Here is a 21,223-nt window from a genome sequence, read left to right on the forward strand (position 1 = left end):
AGATGCTGGAGCTAATGTATATGACCGAACCGTAAGAAATCGCCTAAAGGAAATGGGATTTCAATACAGGAAAGCTAAAAGAAAACCATCATTGACACCTAAACATAAAAGAACAAGACTGCAGTGGGCTAAGGAGAGGCAATCATGGACTGTGGATGACTGGATGAAAGTTATCTTCAGTGATGAGTCAAGAATCTGCATTGGACAAGGTGATGATGCTGGAACTTTTGTTTGGTGCCGTTCCAGTGAGATTTATGAAGAGGCCTGCCTGAAGAAAACAACCAAATTTCCACAGTCCTTGATGATATGGGGCTGCATGTCAGGCAAAGGCACTGGGGAGATGACTGTGGTTAATTCTTCTATCAATGCACAAGTTTACATTGACATTTTGGACAGTTTTCTCATCCCTTCAATTGAACAGATGTTTGGAGATAATGAAATAATTTTCCAAGATGACAATGCATCGTACCATAGGGCAAAAACAGTGAAGGCATTCCTTGGAGAAAGACACATTCAGTCGATGTCATGGCCTGCAAATAGTCCAGATCTCAACCCAATTGAAAACCTGTGGTGGAAATTGAAAAAAATGGTCCACAAGAAGGCTCCGACCTGCAAAGCTGATCTGGCAACTGCTATCAAAGAGAGTTGGCACCAAATTGATGCAGAATACTGTTTGTCACTCATCAAGTCCATGCCTCAGAGACTAAAAGCCGTTATAAAAGCCAAAGGTGGTGCAACTAAATACTAGTGATGTATTTTGAATCATCTTTTGTTTATCTGTTTTTCATGATTCCATACTTTTTTCCTCAGAATTGAGTGATTCCATATTTTTTTCCCTGTGGTTGGTCAATAAAAGTAACATTCACTGACTTCCACAATGTTTTTTCTTCATTTCTTTGAGTGTTCCTGAAAGCCAACAAGTTGCACTTTGGAATGACCTTATTATTGTATCATGTTTTTGATCAGAGTTTGTTTTACAGAATGAAATGTCTGAAGGAGTGCTCATCCAAGACTGGTGATTCCATACTTTTTGCCAGGGGTTGTATTCCAGAGGTTTTCAATTTGGTAAAATCAAAGAAAATCATCATCATTAAGTGGTCTCCTATTTTTTTCCAGAGCTGCATGTTCTTCATAATACACTCATGACAGTGGCCGAAGGGATCTTTAAAACTTTGAGAAACATTAGGTTCACTGAAGATTCTTATAGTGAATGGGCTCTGATCATGGTCTCCTGTCCTGTTTAAAATGATATGATGTGTTTCCATTAGCTGTCATATACCACCAGCTCAGCTTCAGGTTTGTGAGAGAAAGCTTATAGTTCATATGGAAACGTGTGGCTAGTTTGACACAACCCGGTCCTGCACAGACCAATCAGCCTGGCTCAGTCCTGACCAGCAACTGCTTGGCTCAGCCCAGATGATCCACTGCCCTGTCTCCATCAATCGCTACATGGCTGGGTACAGAGCCACTGAGTGGCTCAATGTTAATCAACCACTACCTGTCTGGGTAGAGATCAACCACTGCCCAGCTTGGTCTAAAAAAACAACTGCTTCTTTGGTGGATACAGACCAACCAATCCCTGGCTCAGTCTCCACCAACCACTGCCTGGCTCTGTACAGATCATCCACTTCCCAGCTCAGTCTCCACTATTGGCTACATGGCTGAGAGAGATTAACCACTGCCTGTCTCAGCCTCGACCAACTGCTACATGGCTGAATAAAGACCAACCACTTTCTGTCTCAGTCTCGACCAACCGCTATATGGCTGGGTACAGACCTACCACTGCACAGCTTGGTCTCAACCAACTGCTACTTTGCTGGGTACAGACCAATCAAATCCTGGCTCAGTCCAGATCATCCACTGCCTGCCTTGGACCAGATCATCCATTTCCTGGCTTAGACCAGATCACCCATTGCCTGGCTTGGTTTTAACTCTACCTTTGCTAGGCTTGGTCCAGATCATCCATTGCCTGGCTTGGTTTTAACCTCCCTTTGCTAGTCTTGATCCAGAACATCCACTAAATTTAGCAATGACCACAGAGTCTTTGTTTGCTAGGCTGCAGACAGCTCTGGTCATCTAAATGAGCTGTTTTGCAAATATTTACATATACGACTGGTCATTTGCATTATAAAGCTAATTATTAGTTTATGGATTTCTACATTTTATTCTTACCCTGTTCCTTGTAAGCTGCCCAATTTTACAAAAAATAATGACACTGAAACGTCAGAGACCCTTCACATAATGCAAAAATCTTACACCATTGTAAAGATTTCTATTAAAACCATACATGTAAAAAATTTAAGTTAATATCTTAATGCTTAATATGTTGCCTATTTTTCTGTGTGTTCTAATTACAAAGTAGAATTTCATCCTTAGCCTCTTCTGTCTGTTTCAGGGTGAATCTGGACCTGCAGGAAAGTCTGGGGAAGCTGGGTTTCCAGGCTCTCCGGTAATTTTATCTCTTTATTCTCTTATATTCACATGGCTGCTCTCAGTGCATTACTCTGTGAAAGCTCAGAACTGATCCTAACAGTGTGCTGCTTGGTTTTAAGGGGCCCAGAGGATTTCCAGGATTACCAGGTCAACCAGGATTGAAAGGCCACAGGGTGAGCTGGAGGCTTTCTTCACTTATAATAACCCAGATTTTAAAAAAATCTGTATGGTTACATAACAACTGTGAAACAGCCACTACAGTGGTTTTTAGATTACATTGTTAATACTTTAAGTGGCCTAAATAAAATTTCTATGAAGTTATTTATTTGAATAGTGTAATAAATGATATTAAATAGTAGTCAATGTAATTTGTATCATTTTTAACTAGTGTTAAAAAGTGTTTTTTTCTGGAGAAACCAGAATGGTTATGAATCAGCCTGACATGATAATTATGTTATTGACTTATCATACAATATTTTGACATGACATAATTTTTCCGTAACTTAATATTGATCATTAAATGTTTGTTAGCAATGAGAGATAATTAACATAAATCAGCCAACTTTGTTTGAATATAAATACATTTGATATTTAAACATTTAGAGAACCATACGATGTTAAAAAATGCTCTTTATAAGATGTTAATGAATTGTTATTCAAATATATCATTAAATCAGTGGCATAGCATTACTTTTTTGAATGCATCACATAATTTCTATTAAGCTTCTGGCTAGATGCACAAAAGAGTGAGAAGGGCAGATTTTAAAACTGCATCTTATCAGAAAGCTGTATACAAACACAAACCACACTGTCAGACCTAACAATCAGGAGTTAAAACGGATTAAATAGCTAAAAAACTGTGGGACTAGATACGCAGCAAAAGTCCATAAAAATTAGAAGAAGAAATAATGCAGAATTAGGTATGTGCCATATTATATTGTCACTATTTGACAAAAATCCATATTGTGATAAAAGCATTTTTTTTGTATTTGTTTTGCTACTTACTGTGAAGATTAAATGATATTTCTTTGTATAAATATTTATCTTCGCATTGTATATACTGAATATTTTTTATTACATCATATTAATTAAAAGATAAATAAAAGATGATTATAAAAAAAACTAAGGTTTACAATTTTTTAAGTCAACTCAATGTTTGTCATACTATTACTATATTATATTATATATATAAATATATATATATAAAACTTACATTTATTTTGTTGCATTAGTATATAAATTTTATTAATAAATGAATAATTAATTAATTAAAATATATAAATAATTTTGTTTTTTTGTCATAACTGCTAAGATAAACAATATCGCAAATATACTTTTAAATATTGTGATATTAATTTAGGGCTATATCGCCCACCCCTAGTTACCATGATATTGTAGCTATACAGTAAGTTATACTTCACTTCTGACTAAGAGTGACTTCTAATTGTTGCATTTCATAAATTATAATATAATAATATAATTTCTGAATTTTAGTGTTGGGTATTTGGTATTACTAATCATTCAGAATAATTATTTAATATACTGTTAAAACTAGTGTAAATGTTGTACTACAAATAATAATAGATATTTTAATTGTTTCAGGGACACCCAGGTGAACAAGGCCCAAAAGGAGAGCCAGGTGTTGTTGGATCAAAGGTCAGATACTTACTTCATTTTCTGTATGTTTACCTATTTTTAAGGTGTAATTTTCCTGTTAAAGAACGTATGATTGAGTGAGTCGTGTTGTCTGTTTGATTGTTTAATTTCAGGGTGATTCTGGTGTACCTGGTACAATGGGACCTGTTGGTGAACGGGTGTGTAACATAAAATAATATAATTTTACTCACACAAAACTGGGGATGTCTTGATCTGATTCAGGTATATTTTAACACATTTTTACTCTTTTACAGGGTCCAATCGGAATGACTGGAGAAAGGGGTCGAATTGGCCCCACTGGACCTGTGGTAAAATAACAGATATCATTACATTATTGCATTCTCACTTTATGACTAGGTCTAGTAGACTAGCACCAAAATTTAAATTTTGGGCCGAAACCAAATAAAATGAAACATTTGGCAGAAGATCAAGACCATTTTCGGCTGAATAATTATAATTAATACCAAGTATATAGTATGGGATAAAATTCATAAATTCAACATTTGCTGTGTTTTTCTTAAAGGGAAGACGTGGTGTTGCAGGAAATGTCGGAAAACCAGGTCCACTGGTATGTAAACAGCTTTCTCTGTTCTTTTGTACAGTAGATACACTGCATACATTTACACTAACATTTAAAAGACATATATTAAAATCTAATTTAAATTGATCTGAGCTGGTTGTTTTTGTTTTTTTTACTCAGGGTCCAATGGGAATTACAGGAGCTCCAGGTTTTCCAGGTGGTCCAGGCACAAAGGTAAGTGAAATTAAGATTGTATTCTCTTTCACTAGAACAATAATAGCGAATTATTTCAGAATTCCAGTGGAATTTATGAACTTTTAGTGGCTGTGAGGAACCTTTGAGAAAGCCTAAGGTGCCTCAGTTAACAATTTCTTCATTTTTTTATTATAACATCCCATTTTTACTCCCCAATTTACATGGCCAATAACCCAACCAACTCATTATGACTCCCCCTATCACTAGTGATGCCCCAACACCAGGAGGGTGAAGACTAACACATGCCTCCTCTGATACATGTAAAGTCAGACTCCACCTCTGTTTAAACTGCTGCTGATGCAGCATTACCGAGTAGCATCACAGCGTTCTCGGAGGACAGTGCAGCGTCTCGGTTCTGATACATCAGCTCACAGACGCCTTGTGCTGATCGACATCACCCTTTGAAGTGATGTGGGGAGAGAGTGCCATCTACCCACCCAGAGAGAGCTCTCTCAGGGCTTTGGCAGCTGATAGCAAGCTGCATAAACGGGATTCGAACCACAGTTAACATTTTCTAAAAGGTGTTCTTGAACATTTTCTTAATGGTTCTTCAAAGCACCTTCACAGTTTCAAAATAACCCCCCCTAAATATTTCTCAGGAAACTAATACTTATTAACCCTACCTTGTTTGGGCTGTAACAAAATATCAGGTGTGAAACGTGCGAAAGATCAACTGAACCATGGTTTGGTTCATCTGCAGTGTAAAAAAACAAGACTTTGTGGTTCAGAGCTGTATTGAAAGGCCATAAAGTGTAATAAGTATTATGTTCAGGTGTGATTTTTGGTTATTGTGATTCTTATAGGGTCAGGCAGGAGCCACAGGCCCCCGAGGCACCCCCGGACCCCAGGGCCCCAGAGGAGAATCAGGCCGTTTAGGTCTACCCGGAGCTCGTGGAACCCAGGTTTGTTTCAGCTGATGTCAGCCTGTAGATCTGTTTCACACCATATTATTAAATAAGACATATGTTAGTTATGAGATTTAAAGCTCCATTAGGTAGAATTGAGATTTTGTGCTCGTGGGCTCCCCCTACAGTTGTAGAGTGTAATAAATGTTTCAGGCGGATTAGTTTCTCTTTCTCGTTTTCTGGCTTTCACAGACATATTCGGTCTCTTTGCAGCTTCTGCCAGAGTGTCTGTATGTTAGTTTGTAAAGGATGAACCAGTAGTCCTTGTAAAACTGTTAGAACTAAAGGTCGGAAAGCAGGTCGCAGTTCTCGCGAGCGTTGGTCGCGGCCGCCTCAGAAAACATACAGAGTCTAGTTTGAGCTCAGAGGAGATCCGGCACAGACAGGAGAGCACCGCTATTCCTCCTATTACACCTTAATGCAGCGCTGCAGTGAGTTTCAAGCTGTAATTTTACTTCTTTAAAAAGATAAAAAATCAAGGAAATCCTACCTAGTGCTGCTTTAATCCATATATTGACGTAAATGAAATTCAGCCTACTTTCTGAACTTGACAGTAGTGATGCCATTTCTACATCTCTAAAAATACATAGTCTGTAAAAAAAATAATTATGCGAGGAGGTTGGTGCCAAACCTGTTAAACTTATTTATTTATTTATTTATTCCAGATTAATCATGTGTTAATTGATTAACGCATTAATGCTGCCATCCCTAGTTTTGATATGTGAGTTTAATGTTTGATGTTTTCACCTGTATATTGTCATTTCTAGGGACCAGCCGGAACAGATGGAGCCCCTGGCAGCAAAGGTCCTGCTGTAAGTGCTCATTCCTCCTCCAGCGAGGCTCTGCACATCAATACTGACATCAATTAATGTTCAAAACCTGTTTGTGGTGTATTTAAGTTTAACTGATTGATAATTATGAGGTTAACAGATTAATCTAACATCTTGTTGTAGGGGGTACCCGGTGTGCAGGGTCCTGTTGGACTGATTGGTCAGCCTGGCCCACCTGGACCTCAGGGAACTACTGGACCAGCTGGAGTCAAAGGTCAAGGGGTAATGACACATTATATAATAAACATAATGTGCTAAACTGCAGTCTTGGGAAAGTTTTTAAATCCACATCCCAAAAGTGTTAAAAATTAAGCGGGTAGTAAATAGAAGTTTTGGTTTTATTTTCATGCTTTGAATGTCCATATTTGATATTTAAGTTGACTTACTGATTTAACCGCAGACTGAATTTGCCTTATTTATGGTTTATAGGGGCACTATTCATATAAACATGAATGATTTGCTTTTAGCTAGTGCAGATGTGCTGTATGGATATGTAAACATAATGAAAACCGGTTGGATAACCACAGTTTGTAAGTGGACTATATTTTCAGTGTATGAACAGTTTGTTTTGGCATGTGCAAAACTGTTATTTTCTGTTTCAGATACAGGAATCAGAAGCTTACTGTAGAGTCTGTAAACGTATTACTGTTTTGTGTGCTTTTTGCCATTTTGTTATTGTAAAAATGGTCTTAACGTGGTCTAAAAAAAAAAAACTCAAAATGTGTTTTATTTTACCACATACCATATGCATAATGTCCAACCTTTTCCCAGGAGAACTCTTACAATGTTTGACTGAGTTTAATGTATAATTTTTGTTCTCAACACATTTGATATTAAATAATGCAGCTGCTTATATTTTTCTGATCATAGGGAGATGCGGGCGCCCCTGGATTTAAAGGAGAGGCTGGAATAAAAGGAGAAGCTGTGAGTTTTGTTAAATGTTTGTTAACCTTTTCAGACCTAAATTATGTTCCAGAATTTATGTGTAAAAATGAGTAATGTAATGTCTGTAATGCACACAAAAAAAGACACTACTATCCTAATATACACTCTAAAAAACAGAGGTACGATATGAGTACTTTTTTGTACTCAGAGGTACACTCTTCATAATTGTACCCTCAAAGGTACAATATTGGTCTTTACAGGGTCAGATTTGTTCCCTCTGAAGTACAAAGTAATTTCTAACAGGAATAAGTACAAATTTGTACCATTTAACCCGAAAAAAGATACATTCAGTATTCTGTATCACTGCACTGATAAACAATACATATTTTAATTGCACATTTTTAAATTTGAAAGCCAGACAATTTTGGATCATCAAGTTTTTGAACTATATTCAGTTGATGATAATGTTTATAATCTTTATAATCTTTACTGGCACAAAAACCACAGGAAAATTTGGCAGTGTTAAATCAACACTGTTAGTGTTAAATTAACACTGAGAGTGTAAAGTTTAACACTAATAAGTGTTAATTTAACACTAACAGTGTTGATTTAACACTAACAGTGTTGATTTAACACTGCCAAATTTCCTGTGTACAAAAAAGGACTTTCACTAAAAGGTACGTTTTTGTACCTCAATATAAGGTACAGCCCCAGCGACGAACTTTGTACTCTTTTAAGTACAAATCTGTACTCTTTTCTAGTGTGTACAATGTTATATTAAAATAAATCCAATTAACACTTTTTATTTTATTTTTAAACATGTTAAAATATATTCTAAATTACAAAAAAGTAGTAAAAATGAGCTTGTATTACTTTGCCTCATTTGTTCTGTAGTGCTGACATGCCCTAATTGGTGATTTTTTTGTCTAGTGCAGTGGGCGGGGCTTAGCTACTGTTTCATTGTCTTTTTATGATCTATTCTGATGGACAACAGCTCTCAGTTAGTGTTCTGTGCAACAAAACATTTAAAAAAATAAAGTACATTATGTCTATTGTAATTGACGCAGGGACTGAAAGGGTTAAATGTGAACTCTATATATATAAGGATATCTGTTTCTGATTCTGCATTTGTTAATGCTAATAAATTATTGCTCTCAAGTGATACATTGAAGTAGTATTTGTGTATTATTCAAAACAGGTTTGAATCATTTATATTACTGGTAATTAGTGAGTTATTTACAGCAGGTATTGAGTCATTTAGAGCAGTTACTGAATTGTTTACAGCAGTAACTGGATTACATATAGCAGCTACTGAATCATTTATAATAATACTGAATAAGCTACTGAAACATTTTTTTTTTTTTACAATTATTCATTTAAAAAAACTTGTTACTTTATTTACAGCAGTTGCTAAACCATTTACTGCAATTAGTAAATAATATATACAGCAGTCCCTGTATAACAACAGTTACAAAGTATTTTACAACAGTTACTAATTCAGTTGAAGTAGTTGCTGAATCATTTAATCATAATCAGTGTACAGTGTAAGTGTGAGTCTGTGCTAAACCAGATCAAGGGCAGGGTTTACTATAATGACTGATCTGACTGTTAAAAGGTTGATTGAAAGCTTGCTCATGTTACAGGGGGCACAAGGAGCTCAAGGAGAGATGGGTTCAATGGGAGAGGAAGGGAAACGGGGTCCGCGTGGAGACACAGGTGCCCTGGGCCCACCTGGCCCTGCTGGAGAGAGGGTAAGAGCACAACAGCAATATCACTACCTCATTATACTCTATATTATTAATATAACAACTGATTGCTATGTAATAAGTATGTTATAAGTATGCAATAGGTTGGATTTAGCCAGTTGGTGTTTGGAATATGGATTATAAAGTATAAAGAATACCACTAAGAAAGGACTAAGAAATTAAAATAGGAAATAAAATGTATGTGCTGTAGATCATTACAAATGTTCATTACAATTACAATTCTAGTTCTATTTTTATGATATATCAGCAGTATATTGGTGACACAACATATTGGTCTTAAAAATCCAAAGATTGTTCATCACATTTAGGGCTGTTGATTCACAAGTTAATCAACAAAATTGCTGTTATTTATTGTGATTAACTGTATTGGATTTTTATGTAAAATAAAAGAATCAGTGTAATATGAACACAATGATAGGCATCATTTTAACTTTGAACACAGATTGTTCAAATGTTCAAGTAATTAAAAAATCATAAAATTACAGTTTGTTTTATTGGACGAAATAAATCACTGATCCCACAGACTCATCTCAAACTTAAACATGTTAAGGGAGAAAGGAGAGGTAGGAGAGTGAAAGTTAGTAATGAGATTTAATCCATATTTCAATGTAAATATAATACAACCTACCTACTTATTGTCTGTAAAAATATAAATTATGCAAGGTTTTTGGGGCCAAACTTGGTAAACTTGGTGTTAATGCTGCCATCCTTAGTTTTGATATGTGAAAATGTTTTCACCTGTGTGCTGTCATTTCTAGGGACCAGTAGTCACATTTGCAATATTTTGTATTTTGCTATGTTTTATATATACCAGCACGTCTCCCTACTTGTTTATTTAGTATAACATATTTACAGAGATGGAAAGTAACTAATTACATTTAATCACATTACTGTTATTGAGTAGATTTTATGAGTAATTTGTAATTTTTAAAGTAGTTTTTAAAATAGGTAATTTTACTTATACTCAGTTACTTTTTGACACAAGTAATTTACTTCACTACATTGGAAAAATCCTCATTACTGAGTATAAAATAAAATGCTGGGGAAACAAATTGTCTGAATAAAAAAAAAAATTGAGTTTTGTTCTCCATGGCAGCGCAGCTGAACTTCTCCATGTAGTGTTCACAGCGGAAGAGACGCTGTGTGAATCAGCTCTGTAGTCTGGGGTCTGTGTGCGCGGCTCGGGGGAACCAGTGTTTGGTCGAGTTATGCTACCCATCAATATGTGCTTCTTTACGGCACTGCACATGCACCGACCAACAGTTTTTTTTGTATGTTTTCATGTTTTTCATAATAATTCCTTTTCATGTTTTTACTAGGAAAATCTGCTTGGATTAAAAAAAAAACATATAAATAGCAGTTAAAGCATAGCAATGGCAAGTTAAATAATAATAATGAACTGTAAAACTATAAAAACACAGTTTATAGTCGCCTATATGACCATAACTTTTTAACTTTTTAACAATAAAGAAAAAAAATGAATCATAAAAACGTATGCCACTTGTTCTTGAAAATGTTTTTTGGGGTGGTCTGAACAAATACTGCCTGAAAGATGCACATTATTTAATTTAATAATTATTTAATTTATGATTTGTTGTACTTTTTTACATCAAATAATTAAAAGTAACTTTTACTCAAAGTACATTTTAAATTGAGTACTTTTTTACTTTTACTCGAGTAGATTTTTAGATGGGTACTTTTACTTGATCCTGGACTACACAGCTTTTTGAAGGGAGATTTCCCATAAAAAAATATTCTGAGAAACCCCCACATAATGTATATATTGTTTATACTTATTTTTTATGTCTTTTTATCTCTCTGTCTCTTGGTTTTTATTTGCTGCTGTAATACTAAGAATATCCCCAGCATGAATTTAATAAAGGATTATCCTATCTTGTCTATTATCTTTTTTTTCAGGGTGCTCCTGGAACTCGTGGTTTTCCAGGTGCTGATGGGTTACCTGGACCTAAGGTAGGCAGTGCTGCAAATATTTCCCACTAACCACCTTCATCACTGTAGTGTAATTAATACAAAAGTGAGACACTATTGAGTCCTATATTATTCTCACTAATTTATTACTGTTATATTACCAGGGTCTACAAGGTGAGCGTGGTCTTCCTGGATCTTCAGGGGCTAAGGGTGCTGGTGGGGATCCTGGTCGTCCTGGAGAAGCGGGCATTCCAGGAGCAAGGGTGAGAAAAAATCCACAATGATGATCTTTGACTGTATTTATATTACCAAGTAAACTAAATAATCAGATTTTTTGCCTTATTGGAGAACAGATCTGGTGTTTTCATAGCTGTGTGGACACACAAATCAGATTTTAAAAATATGTTATCTTTAAAGTTTACTCGTAGACGGCGCAGAGTGGTCTAGCGGTCTAAAGCGCTGCCACTATGAGCGGGAGGTCGCAGGTTCGAACCCCCGCTCATGCAGCTTTACCATCAAGCTGCCGGCACTCAGAGGGAGCAAAATTGGCCCTGCCCCCTCTGGGTGGGTGGATGGTGCTCTCTCTCCCTGCATCACTACTAGGGTGATGTCTGCAGCACAGGGTGTCTGTGAGCTGATGTATCAGAACCGAACCGCTGGGGAGAGAAATATACAAGGCTTAAACAGTGAATTTTGTGTAGTGTATGTACCATAACTTTAAATCATATTTTTTGTCTACTTCTCTAGGGTCTGACCGGTGTTCTCGGACTACAAGGACCAGAAGGGAAAATCGGACCTCAGGTATTCATGTTAAATAAATCAGTGATAAAGATTAAAAAAAAAACTCAAGTAAGAAATCAATCTACAGTCTAAAGCACTGTTTCTCAGTTATGTTTTCTGGAGGCACCCTGTCCTGCACATTTATTGCAGTAGCATTTTGTCTAAAAGACACCAGATAATGTTACTAGTAGAAGCTTCACATTACAGGTACTGAATGAAATGAACACTAACAGCACAGCTCTTTACTGCTAAAGTTAAACTATGGTGTCTGTGCATATGTGTGTGTAAGAGAGAGAGAGGGGGGATAAAAAAACACCTGTAGCGATATTGTACCATTATTTTATACATCATAATTTATTGTTCACAGTTCACAATTACTGTTAAAATTTTATTTTAATTTCATTTAACATAATACGGTTCTATTTTGTACATCAGAGAGAAGAGACAGGCTTATATGTGGCAGATAGCAGATAGAGCATAAGCTGTTTTCCATTGTTGTGAACAAGCAATCGTCTAATTAACATTAAGGCGGCTGAATCGTTTCAACATAGGCAGCTAGATTTGTGCTTTTTAGTTAGATGGGTCCCCTAGTACAAAGAAAGCAAATGCAAAAAATTATTTTGAATACAATTGTGCACTAGCATCCAGAAGTCCCGTACTTTGGGGCAGCTCCAGAGAGCATGTATTTTGCTTTCTTTTTTCAAAACACACCTGATTTAGCTAATCAGCTCATTATAAACCCTTCTGTTACTCTTCTTACGCGAGCACATATGTAAATATTTAAGCTCACATGGTTCTTCAGTCACATACAATGTTATTATTTTCATCAATTGTATAAACCCTGAAATAGAGCCAGGTTTTTCTCCACAAGATACAGTATTCTAAACAAAACAGGTACTAAATAATACACAATAGGTTATACATTAAGATTAATTATTGAATAATGAACCTTGGCTTCAGAAGTGTTAAAGCAGGGTGTCTAATAAAATATGTAGGGCAGAGCTCTTTCTGGATCCAGAAATACTGTACTGTACTGTAGGCAGTTTTAAAAAGACATGTTTAGAATAAATGTAATTGAAGATGTTATGTTTTTATTGTGAACTGTTTTCTACAGGGAGCTCCAGGAGATGATGGCCATCCTGGTTCTGCAGGGTCCACTGGGGTTAGAGGTCTAGCAGGGTCTATGGGTCTGCCTGGTCCAAAAGGCTTCAGTGTAATCAATCAGCCATCACATTGTTTTTTATTGTATATCGTCGTTGTCCAATGAAAAACACTCTCCATTTTTGTCGATTTTTAGTTTACTACACAATTTGAACAGACAAATTGTCCCTTAAACTGTGCCAATTTCTTGATGAACAGACCAATAGAAATCCTTCAAAATTACCTGAAATAAATTCTTTTTACATTGACTTCCATTTTTTCTCTCTCCTGTAAAGTTGCTGTTTTGGACATAAGTGTTTTTCATTGGGCAGCGACGATATGTACCTTAATACTGTGCACAGTAAAATTATATTATAGTAATCCTGCATGTATTTATATATAAACACAAACTTAGATTCACTCGTAATCATATCATTCACAGTTTAGGGTTTGATAATTGTGATTTTTGTTTTTGTTGTCCAGGGGGATCCAGGAAAAGCAGGAGAAGCTGGATCTGCTGGTGCTCCAGGACAGAGAGTGAGTATCGAAATTATTTACAGCATTAGAATATCTTCAGAAACCAAAAAGAATATAAAAGAAAAAAATATATATCAAAATATAACAGAAAATATATATACCAAAATATATTTGTGAAAACTCTCTGTATCACTTTAACAGGGTGCCAATGGAAAAGATGGAGAGGAAGGAGCTGCAGGAGCTGCTGGACCACCTGTGAGTATATTATGATATGTTCTATATTATGAGATGTATATTATGTTACTGCATTTATTAAATCATTTTTGTGATATTATCCAGCTGATTAACCTCTGTGATCTGTGATCTTCATCAACTTGTTTCCAGGGTGTTGCAGGAAAGAGAGGAGAGCAAGGTCCTCCTGGTCTGACAGGATTTCAGGTGTGTAAAATAAATTAACCTTTAAAAATTCACTCTTAAGCTTGTTATTCAGTGTAGAATACCAATTTACAAATGCTGCTACAAAGGAAATAATACATAATAAATAACCTTAATTGTAAAACATTTGGGGCGTTGTTTAAAATTTAACTTGTTGTGTTGTTCTGAGCTTCGTCTCCTCACGTTTAATAAAATAGCTATTTGTCCATTGCCACGGACCGTAGTTACACAGTCGAGTGGAAATGGAGGAGCTACTGAACATGATGTCATGTAACTGAGAAAGCCAAAAAAAACTCACTTGTCTTCCTGTTTTTTCAATTGCAGTCCGGATGCAAGAGTTTTATCACTGAGTAGAAGTGTGAAATATTTTTCACAGATATCCCCCTGAGAAACTAATCCCGTCTGGATATGGCTTTAGTTCGGTTCATGTGAGCAGATGTGAAAACAGTAATCACACTCGGGTGTGGTTCAAAATAACTGGACTGAGACCTGTTACCACAGCTATGAGCAAATGTTGTCTCTGCTACATGCTGTTTACACCCGTGGTCTGTGCTGCGTTCACTACTCGAAGCAGTGCAACTCTGTTTACTATGTGGACATCTGCACTGGATATCCTATTAAAACACTGTGTTTGAAAGTGCAGAATTTTCTTGCCATATTTACTTTATTGCTTTTGCACCAGACAGCTCTGACCAGTCAGAGGAGACAATGTGCTTGCCTGGTTTATTGGTGCACATTGTGGTGCGTTTAGGTTTATGTTTGTGTGAAACCAAACCAAACAGAGAGAAACACACCTAATAAATGAACTCAACAACTGATCCATACCATAGAAACCAACTACAGGTGTGAAAACGGCTTCATTCGGCACTCTTAAACAACTAATTTCTGTTCTGGGCCGAGTCCTGTTATATTGGCAACATGTCTGTTAGGTCAAGTTACATTTTTTTCCCCTTTATTTTTGCCATTTTTGCTCTTTATGTCCAGCCAATAACCAGAAATGGCACAAAATCCAGTGTGTAAAATTGCAGAAAAGTTGCAGAAAACTGACAGGGCCTTTAAGGAAAACAAATGAACTAAAAATTTGTATAGTACAAAAAAAACTTAGTATGTATTGTATATATAATGTATATCAGTAGGTGATAACTGATCAGTTTTAAAATAATATAAGAGATTTGGTTAATATTCTTATTCTTATTCTTCTTATTATTATTAATATTATTATGTATTGTATGTCAATTTTGTTGTATATTTACATTTTCTCCACTCTTTAAAAAAAAATTGGGTCCTGCACTTTTTTTTTCTTCTGAGAGCACTTCTTTCTACTGAGAGAATGTAACAACGTATCATAGAGATTTTTGGCAGAAGTTAATATAAACGTCCGGTCTTACTGTGAACTACATATGAACAGAAGTCAGGTTGGATCAGTGTTTCTTAACCCTTAACATATTCTATTGCTTTCTCTGTTTAAAGGCACTTAATAAAGTAAGTGATGGTATGATGTGTTTAATACACTGCTGATATACATAATGATTAATTTAGGCTCCATAGGGGGCTTAAGGATTTAAACAGGTAAACTCAATACATGACTGTTTATTAGCTGATCAGTCCAATCTGATGGAAAACACAGTTTTAGGGCAGAGACCAGGGTTAAGCAACTGCTTTAAACTACCAACAGTATTGTACTAAATTCTGTCTATCCCCTAAATCCAACTTTTAGCTAACTAGTTAGCTTAATTATTTTTTGTTCATTATAGCTCACAGTAAGTCCTGCAATCCTAAATTAATAAACACAGTTTAGAAAATGAAATAGTGATTAGCCGATCAGGTACATCAGGGCAAGTTGAACATTTTATATATAGTTTATTTTCTTTACCCTTGACTCCCAATCTAGCTTATTCTAAAGTTAAGCTAACTGATTACACAGCTGCAGTTTATTAATCACAGTGGGTTTAATCTGTGTGCTGATTCAGAGACGTGTATTTTTAACCAGCTATCAGAAACATATCATCACAGTTCACATGGTTAAATATTATTACCTTTCTTTTAGAAAAAAAAAAAACACACTGACTCCTCCGCACGCTGCAAAAACAGCAAGCTAATTGGCTGTTTCTCCTGAGAGGTGGACCTTAATACCTGAACCGGCTCCGTGATTGGTCCGGTCTGTCTCCTCATTAGTAGTACAGCTGAGCTGAGCGAAACAATGTCATTTTGGGGGGGACAAATCCACCTGTTTCTAATATTGGTTGGGACATGTCCCACCCATCCCCCCCCCGGTTCCTACGCCAATGGCTGGAGCAGATGGTGTTACTGCACTCTTTGACGCAGCATTTACACACTTACACACAGCACATTCACACTTTTATCATTATAACTAGAAAAAGACACAGAAACACAGAGAACTCTGTAACCATTCAAAGTATAAGTCATTCCTTTAGAGCAATTTCAAATAAAGCCAGAGAGTGGTAAGTACTGTTTCCTACACATAAAAAAGTATCTTGGAAACTGGAGAAAACTGGTGCAGTAAGAGGTCTGGCTGACCCACATGGCAACAGCACCTTTAGCTCAGCAGTTAGCTTAACACTGGACTAAGTTCATCTTTATATTCAGTCATTGCTTGGACCTGTTTAACTGCATAAATGGTTCATGGTAAAATAATTTACCATGTTAGGCTGTAGCCATTACTCCACTGCGTACTGATCAGGAAGTTAGTTATATTGACTTGGTGACCAGTTGATTGTTTGGTTGACTACACACAGCTTTTATATAAGATAACATTAACGTTAGAACTTTCGCTGCTTTTCAGGGTTTACCAGGATCCGCAGGCCCACCTGGAGAGTCAGGAAAACCAGGTGATGAGGTAAGTCTGCAACATTAAAAAAAGTTTTTTTTTGCTGGATACTGTGTTTGTTCATCCGTTAACTATCATGAATTTATTCTCATTTTAGGGAGTCCATGGTGAAGCAGGCCCTGCTGGTCAGACTGGCCCAAGAGTAAGCTTTTACTAAGCCTGTGCTAAGAGAACTCAGTGCATTGTTTGGTACTCTGTACTGCGTTACTGACCAATCATTACACCTTTCACAGGGTGAGCGTGGAACCCCAGGAGAAAGAGGAGATCCAGGACCCGGTGGCCTACCAGGGCCTAAGGGCAGTCCAGGAACACCCGGCCCTGATGGACCAAAGGTCAGTCAATCAGACTTTTTACTTTATTATTGAGTATATGCATACATTTTCTGAGCTATGGATTAGAAATAGACACTGAAATAGTTAGTAAACATATTCACATTGATGCAATTAATCAAATCACATTGATGTAAAACTACATAAAACATATAAAATGTGACTTTTTTTAACCCTCCTGTTATGTTACGGGTTCAACGTGACCCGTCTTGAAGCTGGAAAAAAAATAGTTAAAAGTATTTTTTCAGTATGAAACTTCTTCTGCTTGCCTTAATTAGAGTAATTAACATATAATATGAAAATGGTTCATCGCAAATATTTGCAACCAAAAACTAAAACTAAAACAAAATTGCAATATTATGTTTCAATGTTATGTACTGTTTTATATGTTGGTCTTTCAAAAGTAATAAAGTAGGGAAACATGTATTTGGTTGTGAAAAACGAGTGAATTATCCTAATTGAACCTGTTAGAAGTAAGGAACACCATTGCACTAAATATTACTTATATTGATAATAATTAGCAATGGAGTTAGTAATTAAATATTCACACTGCTTAGAAAAACATGCGACAGGTTAATAAAACCTGGGAATACCATTGCTGGTTCTGAAAAAATGAACATAATAGGCGGGTTAAGTGCAGTTGATGACTGAGGTTCAGCAGTGTGGGTAAAATCACCCACTCTGTTATGAATGGATCAGACACAGCAGTGCTGCTGGAGTTTTTAAACACCTCCGTGTCACTGTTGGACTGAGAATAGTCTACCAACAATGACCTGTAGGCAGCGTTCTATGTTCACTGATAAATAGACTAGAGAATGACTAAATACAAACTGTGCAGCAACAGATGAGCTTCTGTCTCTGACTTTACATCTACAAGGTGGAGCAGCTAGGTAAGAGTGTCTAACATAGGGGACAGTAAAGGCCCTATTTTAGTGATCTATAGTCGAACCTTTAACGTCACATCTTAATTAAAGGCATGTCAGTGTGTGTTTGGTTTCGTAAGTGTCACTTGCCATTCCTTTTAAGAGCCAGGTGTGCTCTGACTCTGGCGGATTGGTATTTTAATAGCGCAGCAGAGGAAACTGACCTGTGCCAAGTTTATTATCATTAATGAAAAAGAATGAAATAACGAAAACTGAAACGAATAAAATGATAATTAAAAAGAAAAAAAAAACAGTAACTAAATGAGAGTTTATAAAACTAACTAAAACTAACTGAATTTCTTGGTAGAATATGCATAATTTTCATTTTTGTTAATTTATTGATAAGCATTTTTGAATTAGGTTATTCTAGTAAAATGAGTAAAACCTGAAGGGTTTATTGGGTTTCTGAGTTTGTTTATGTTTTTCTCACTGGTGTGATGAGTGTCTCATGAATAGGTTTTTATTTTCATGTTAATGTGAGTTATATTCTATTGGCTATTTTAAGCAGCAGTATTACATGCATTTTTATGTGGACAATTAGTTGTTTTACAGTAACTAAATTTATTTTTTAATGGTTTATTTTGTTGAGGTTATATTACACAAAATATTTTTGAATCCTGCACCTCAAAAATAATGCAAAGTATGAAAAAAAAGTGAAACTAAACTGAAACAAAATAATAATAATAATAATAAATAATAATAATAATACAAACTAGCAAACCTGCTCTTAAAACTAGTTAAAACTCCAACTAAAATGGATGTGGAAAGGTCAAAACTAAATAAGATTAATCTATAATGAAAAATTCTATTATAATGTTGACCTGTGCATTCACGCTGTGAAGGTGCGCAAGCAAGCATGTATGCTGTTTATTGTTGATGTAAAAGTTGGGTTTGTGCACTGCTGCAAGTATGTGTGTTTTTGAACATCTGACTTTTGACTGTTATCTGTGTTGAAATGAGTTAGTGGAGCACCTGTGTTTTCCATTGGCAAGATAGCAATACCTCAGAAATTTACCTGAACACACCTCTTTTCCAGAGTGCCACACCTATTGGCGTAGGTATATTCATTATATATTTAGACAGTGCAGAAACAAGGTGTGAAAATGGACCATTGACGGTGTGTAAGATATCGAAGAGCATCACGGCACGCCTTGCACAGGATGTAAGATAAGGCCCTTAGTGTTTAAAAACTCCAGCAGCACTGCTGTGTCTGGTCCACTCATAGCAGCACAACATACACTAACGCCTCATACACCATCACCATGCCAGTGTCACTGCAGTGCTGAGAATGTGTTGGTCATCTAGAGTGCTGAACATTGAAGAGCAGGATGAAAGGAGGATAATAAAGTATGCAGAGAAACAGATACAGAACTACAGTCTGTAAATATAGAACTACAAAATGTCCTGTATGGTCTGTGGAGCTGAGAAAATGGATAATGAGTGTAAATAAATATTATATCATAAATGTTATATTTGATTAGTGTATGTTGTTCTGTGATCTTCAGGGTAATGCAGGGCCAGCTGGGACAATAGGAGAGACAGGTCCATCTGGGCTTCAGGGAATGCCTGGAGAACGTGGGATCCCTGGACCTGCTGGACCTAAAGGAGAACATGTAAGTGAGACATCAAGGGTGCATTATACTGTTATCTACTTTTATATAACAAACAAGGAAAATGAAATGTGATATGTGTGTTAATTCTTTTCATAGTCCACTGTCTGGTTTTAAAGCTCCTTTTCTGATTTTTAAGGGGGCACTAGGTGAGAGAGGAGCGGAGGGAACTGCTGGTAATGATGGCGGTCGGGTAAGTAACACAAACAGATAATTTTGCAGAGCAAATATCACTACAAACACAGTTTAAGACACTGTTTACTATACTCTGTATAGTAATTTGCTTAAAATATCTGTGGAGAAAACTCCACGTCCTAAAAGCCCTAAATTATTATTTTTTTGTAGGGCCTTCCTGGACCTATTGGACCCACTGGACCAGCTGGACCAGCTGGAGAAAAGGCAATTATCAATTATTTTTTATTGATTTATACTGTATTTTCTTCATTCTGTATATTCTGTTAGATGCTAAAAGTTCATACTTTTAACTGTATTTCCTACATGTTTGATTTCAGGGAGAATCAGGCCCCAGAGGACCACCTGGAGCACAAGGTGCCAGAGCAGCAGCTGTAAGTGTGCTATTGTCATAAGCATCTTCCTGTGTAGTGGATATATATATACAGCTCCAGAGAAAAATAATAGACCACTTAAAAATTATGAGTTTCTATGATTTTACCAAATTGAAAACCTCTAGAATAAAATCAAAAGCAAGATGGAGGATCACAAGCCATCAACCAATTTAATTTTTGCACCAGGAGTGGCATAGAGTTATCCAAAAGCAGTGTGTAAGACTGGTGGAGAAGAACATGCCAAGATGCATGAAAATTGTAATTAGAAACCAGGGTAATTTCACCAAATATTGATTTTTGAACTTTTAAAACTTTATGAATATAAACTTGTTTTCTTTGCATTATTTGAGGTCTGAAAGCTCTGCATCTTTTTTGTTATTTTTAATTTTCTGCATTTCTCCCTGGAATTTGGGAGAAATGTTGTCTAGTTTATAGAATAAAACAACAATGTTAATTTTACTCAAGCATAAACCTATAAATAGCAAAATCAGAGAAACTGATTCAGAAACTGAAGTGATCTCTTAACTTTTTTCCATATATTTATGCTGCATTCTTATGCTTGTGTAATGATAAGCTCATGCTACTTTCAGGGTTCTCCTGGTGAGCCTGGTCCTACCGGTGCTGCTGGTTTTGCTGGACCTCCTGTAAGTAGATCTACCTATTCTTTTTTTACATTCATCCTTTCATATATCAATGAATTTTAAAATTGGTATGCTTACTAAATATTATATTATATTTTTCTTTTGGACAGGGTCCAGATGGACAGCCTGGTGTGAAAGGTGATACAGGAGAGCCGGGAGGAAAGGGCGAGGGTGGAGCTCCAGGTCCTCAGGGAATGGCTGGAAAACCTGGATCTCAGGTAGGTCAGAAGATATTGTCTGCTTTAGGCTTAAATGTAGAGGCCTTAAATGGCAGAAGAGATGTCAAATTGGTTGA

The 21,223-nt window shown here is 36.2% G+C and overlaps 1 protein-coding gene across 1 annotated transcript in view; it reads left to right on the forward strand.

Annotated features, from left to right (window-relative positions):
- The window catches only part of col5a2b (collagen, type V, alpha 2b), a 66,704-nt gene that overhangs the window by 31,322 nt on the left and 14,159 nt on the right, over positions 1 to 21,223 (forward strand). The window contains exons 12-39 of the mRNA XM_015605706.3: positions 2,396 to 2,449; positions 2,553 to 2,606; positions 4,036 to 4,089; positions 4,203 to 4,247; positions 4,344 to 4,397; positions 4,613 to 4,657; positions 4,790 to 4,843; positions 5,668 to 5,766; positions 6,537 to 6,581; positions 6,723 to 6,821; positions 7,470 to 7,523; positions 9,128 to 9,235; positions 11,168 to 11,221; positions 11,344 to 11,442; positions 11,927 to 11,980; positions 13,074 to 13,172; positions 13,583 to 13,636; positions 13,778 to 13,831; positions 13,961 to 14,014; positions 16,815 to 16,868; positions 16,957 to 17,001; positions 17,093 to 17,191; positions 19,617 to 19,724; positions 19,861 to 19,914; positions 20,067 to 20,120; positions 20,234 to 20,287; positions 20,878 to 20,931; positions 21,039 to 21,146. Of these exons, the coding sequence (XP_015461192.3) occupies positions 2,396 to 2,449; positions 2,553 to 2,606; positions 4,036 to 4,089; positions 4,203 to 4,247; positions 4,344 to 4,397; positions 4,613 to 4,657; positions 4,790 to 4,843; positions 5,668 to 5,766; positions 6,537 to 6,581; positions 6,723 to 6,821; positions 7,470 to 7,523; positions 9,128 to 9,235; positions 11,168 to 11,221; positions 11,344 to 11,442; positions 11,927 to 11,980; positions 13,074 to 13,172; positions 13,583 to 13,636; positions 13,778 to 13,831; positions 13,961 to 14,014; positions 16,815 to 16,868; positions 16,957 to 17,001; positions 17,093 to 17,191; positions 19,617 to 19,724; positions 19,861 to 19,914; positions 20,067 to 20,120; positions 20,234 to 20,287; positions 20,878 to 20,931; positions 21,039 to 21,146 (1,863 nt within the window). The remainder of the gene's footprint in view (positions 1 to 2,395; positions 2,450 to 2,552; positions 2,607 to 4,035; positions 4,090 to 4,202; positions 4,248 to 4,343; positions 4,398 to 4,612; positions 4,658 to 4,789; positions 4,844 to 5,667; positions 5,767 to 6,536; positions 6,582 to 6,722; positions 6,822 to 7,469; positions 7,524 to 9,127; positions 9,236 to 11,167; positions 11,222 to 11,343; positions 11,443 to 11,926; positions 11,981 to 13,073; positions 13,173 to 13,582; positions 13,637 to 13,777; positions 13,832 to 13,960; positions 14,015 to 16,814; positions 16,869 to 16,956; positions 17,002 to 17,092; positions 17,192 to 19,616; positions 19,725 to 19,860; positions 19,915 to 20,066; positions 20,121 to 20,233; positions 20,288 to 20,877; positions 20,932 to 21,038; positions 21,147 to 21,223) is intronic.

The sequence above is a fragment of the Astyanax mexicanus genome, chromosome 5 (assembly GCF_023375975.1).
Source record: "Astyanax mexicanus isolate ESR-SI-001 chromosome 5, AstMex3_surface, whole genome shotgun sequence".
NCBI lineage: Eukaryota > Metazoa > Chordata > Actinopteri > Characiformes > Acestrorhamphidae > Astyanax > Astyanax mexicanus.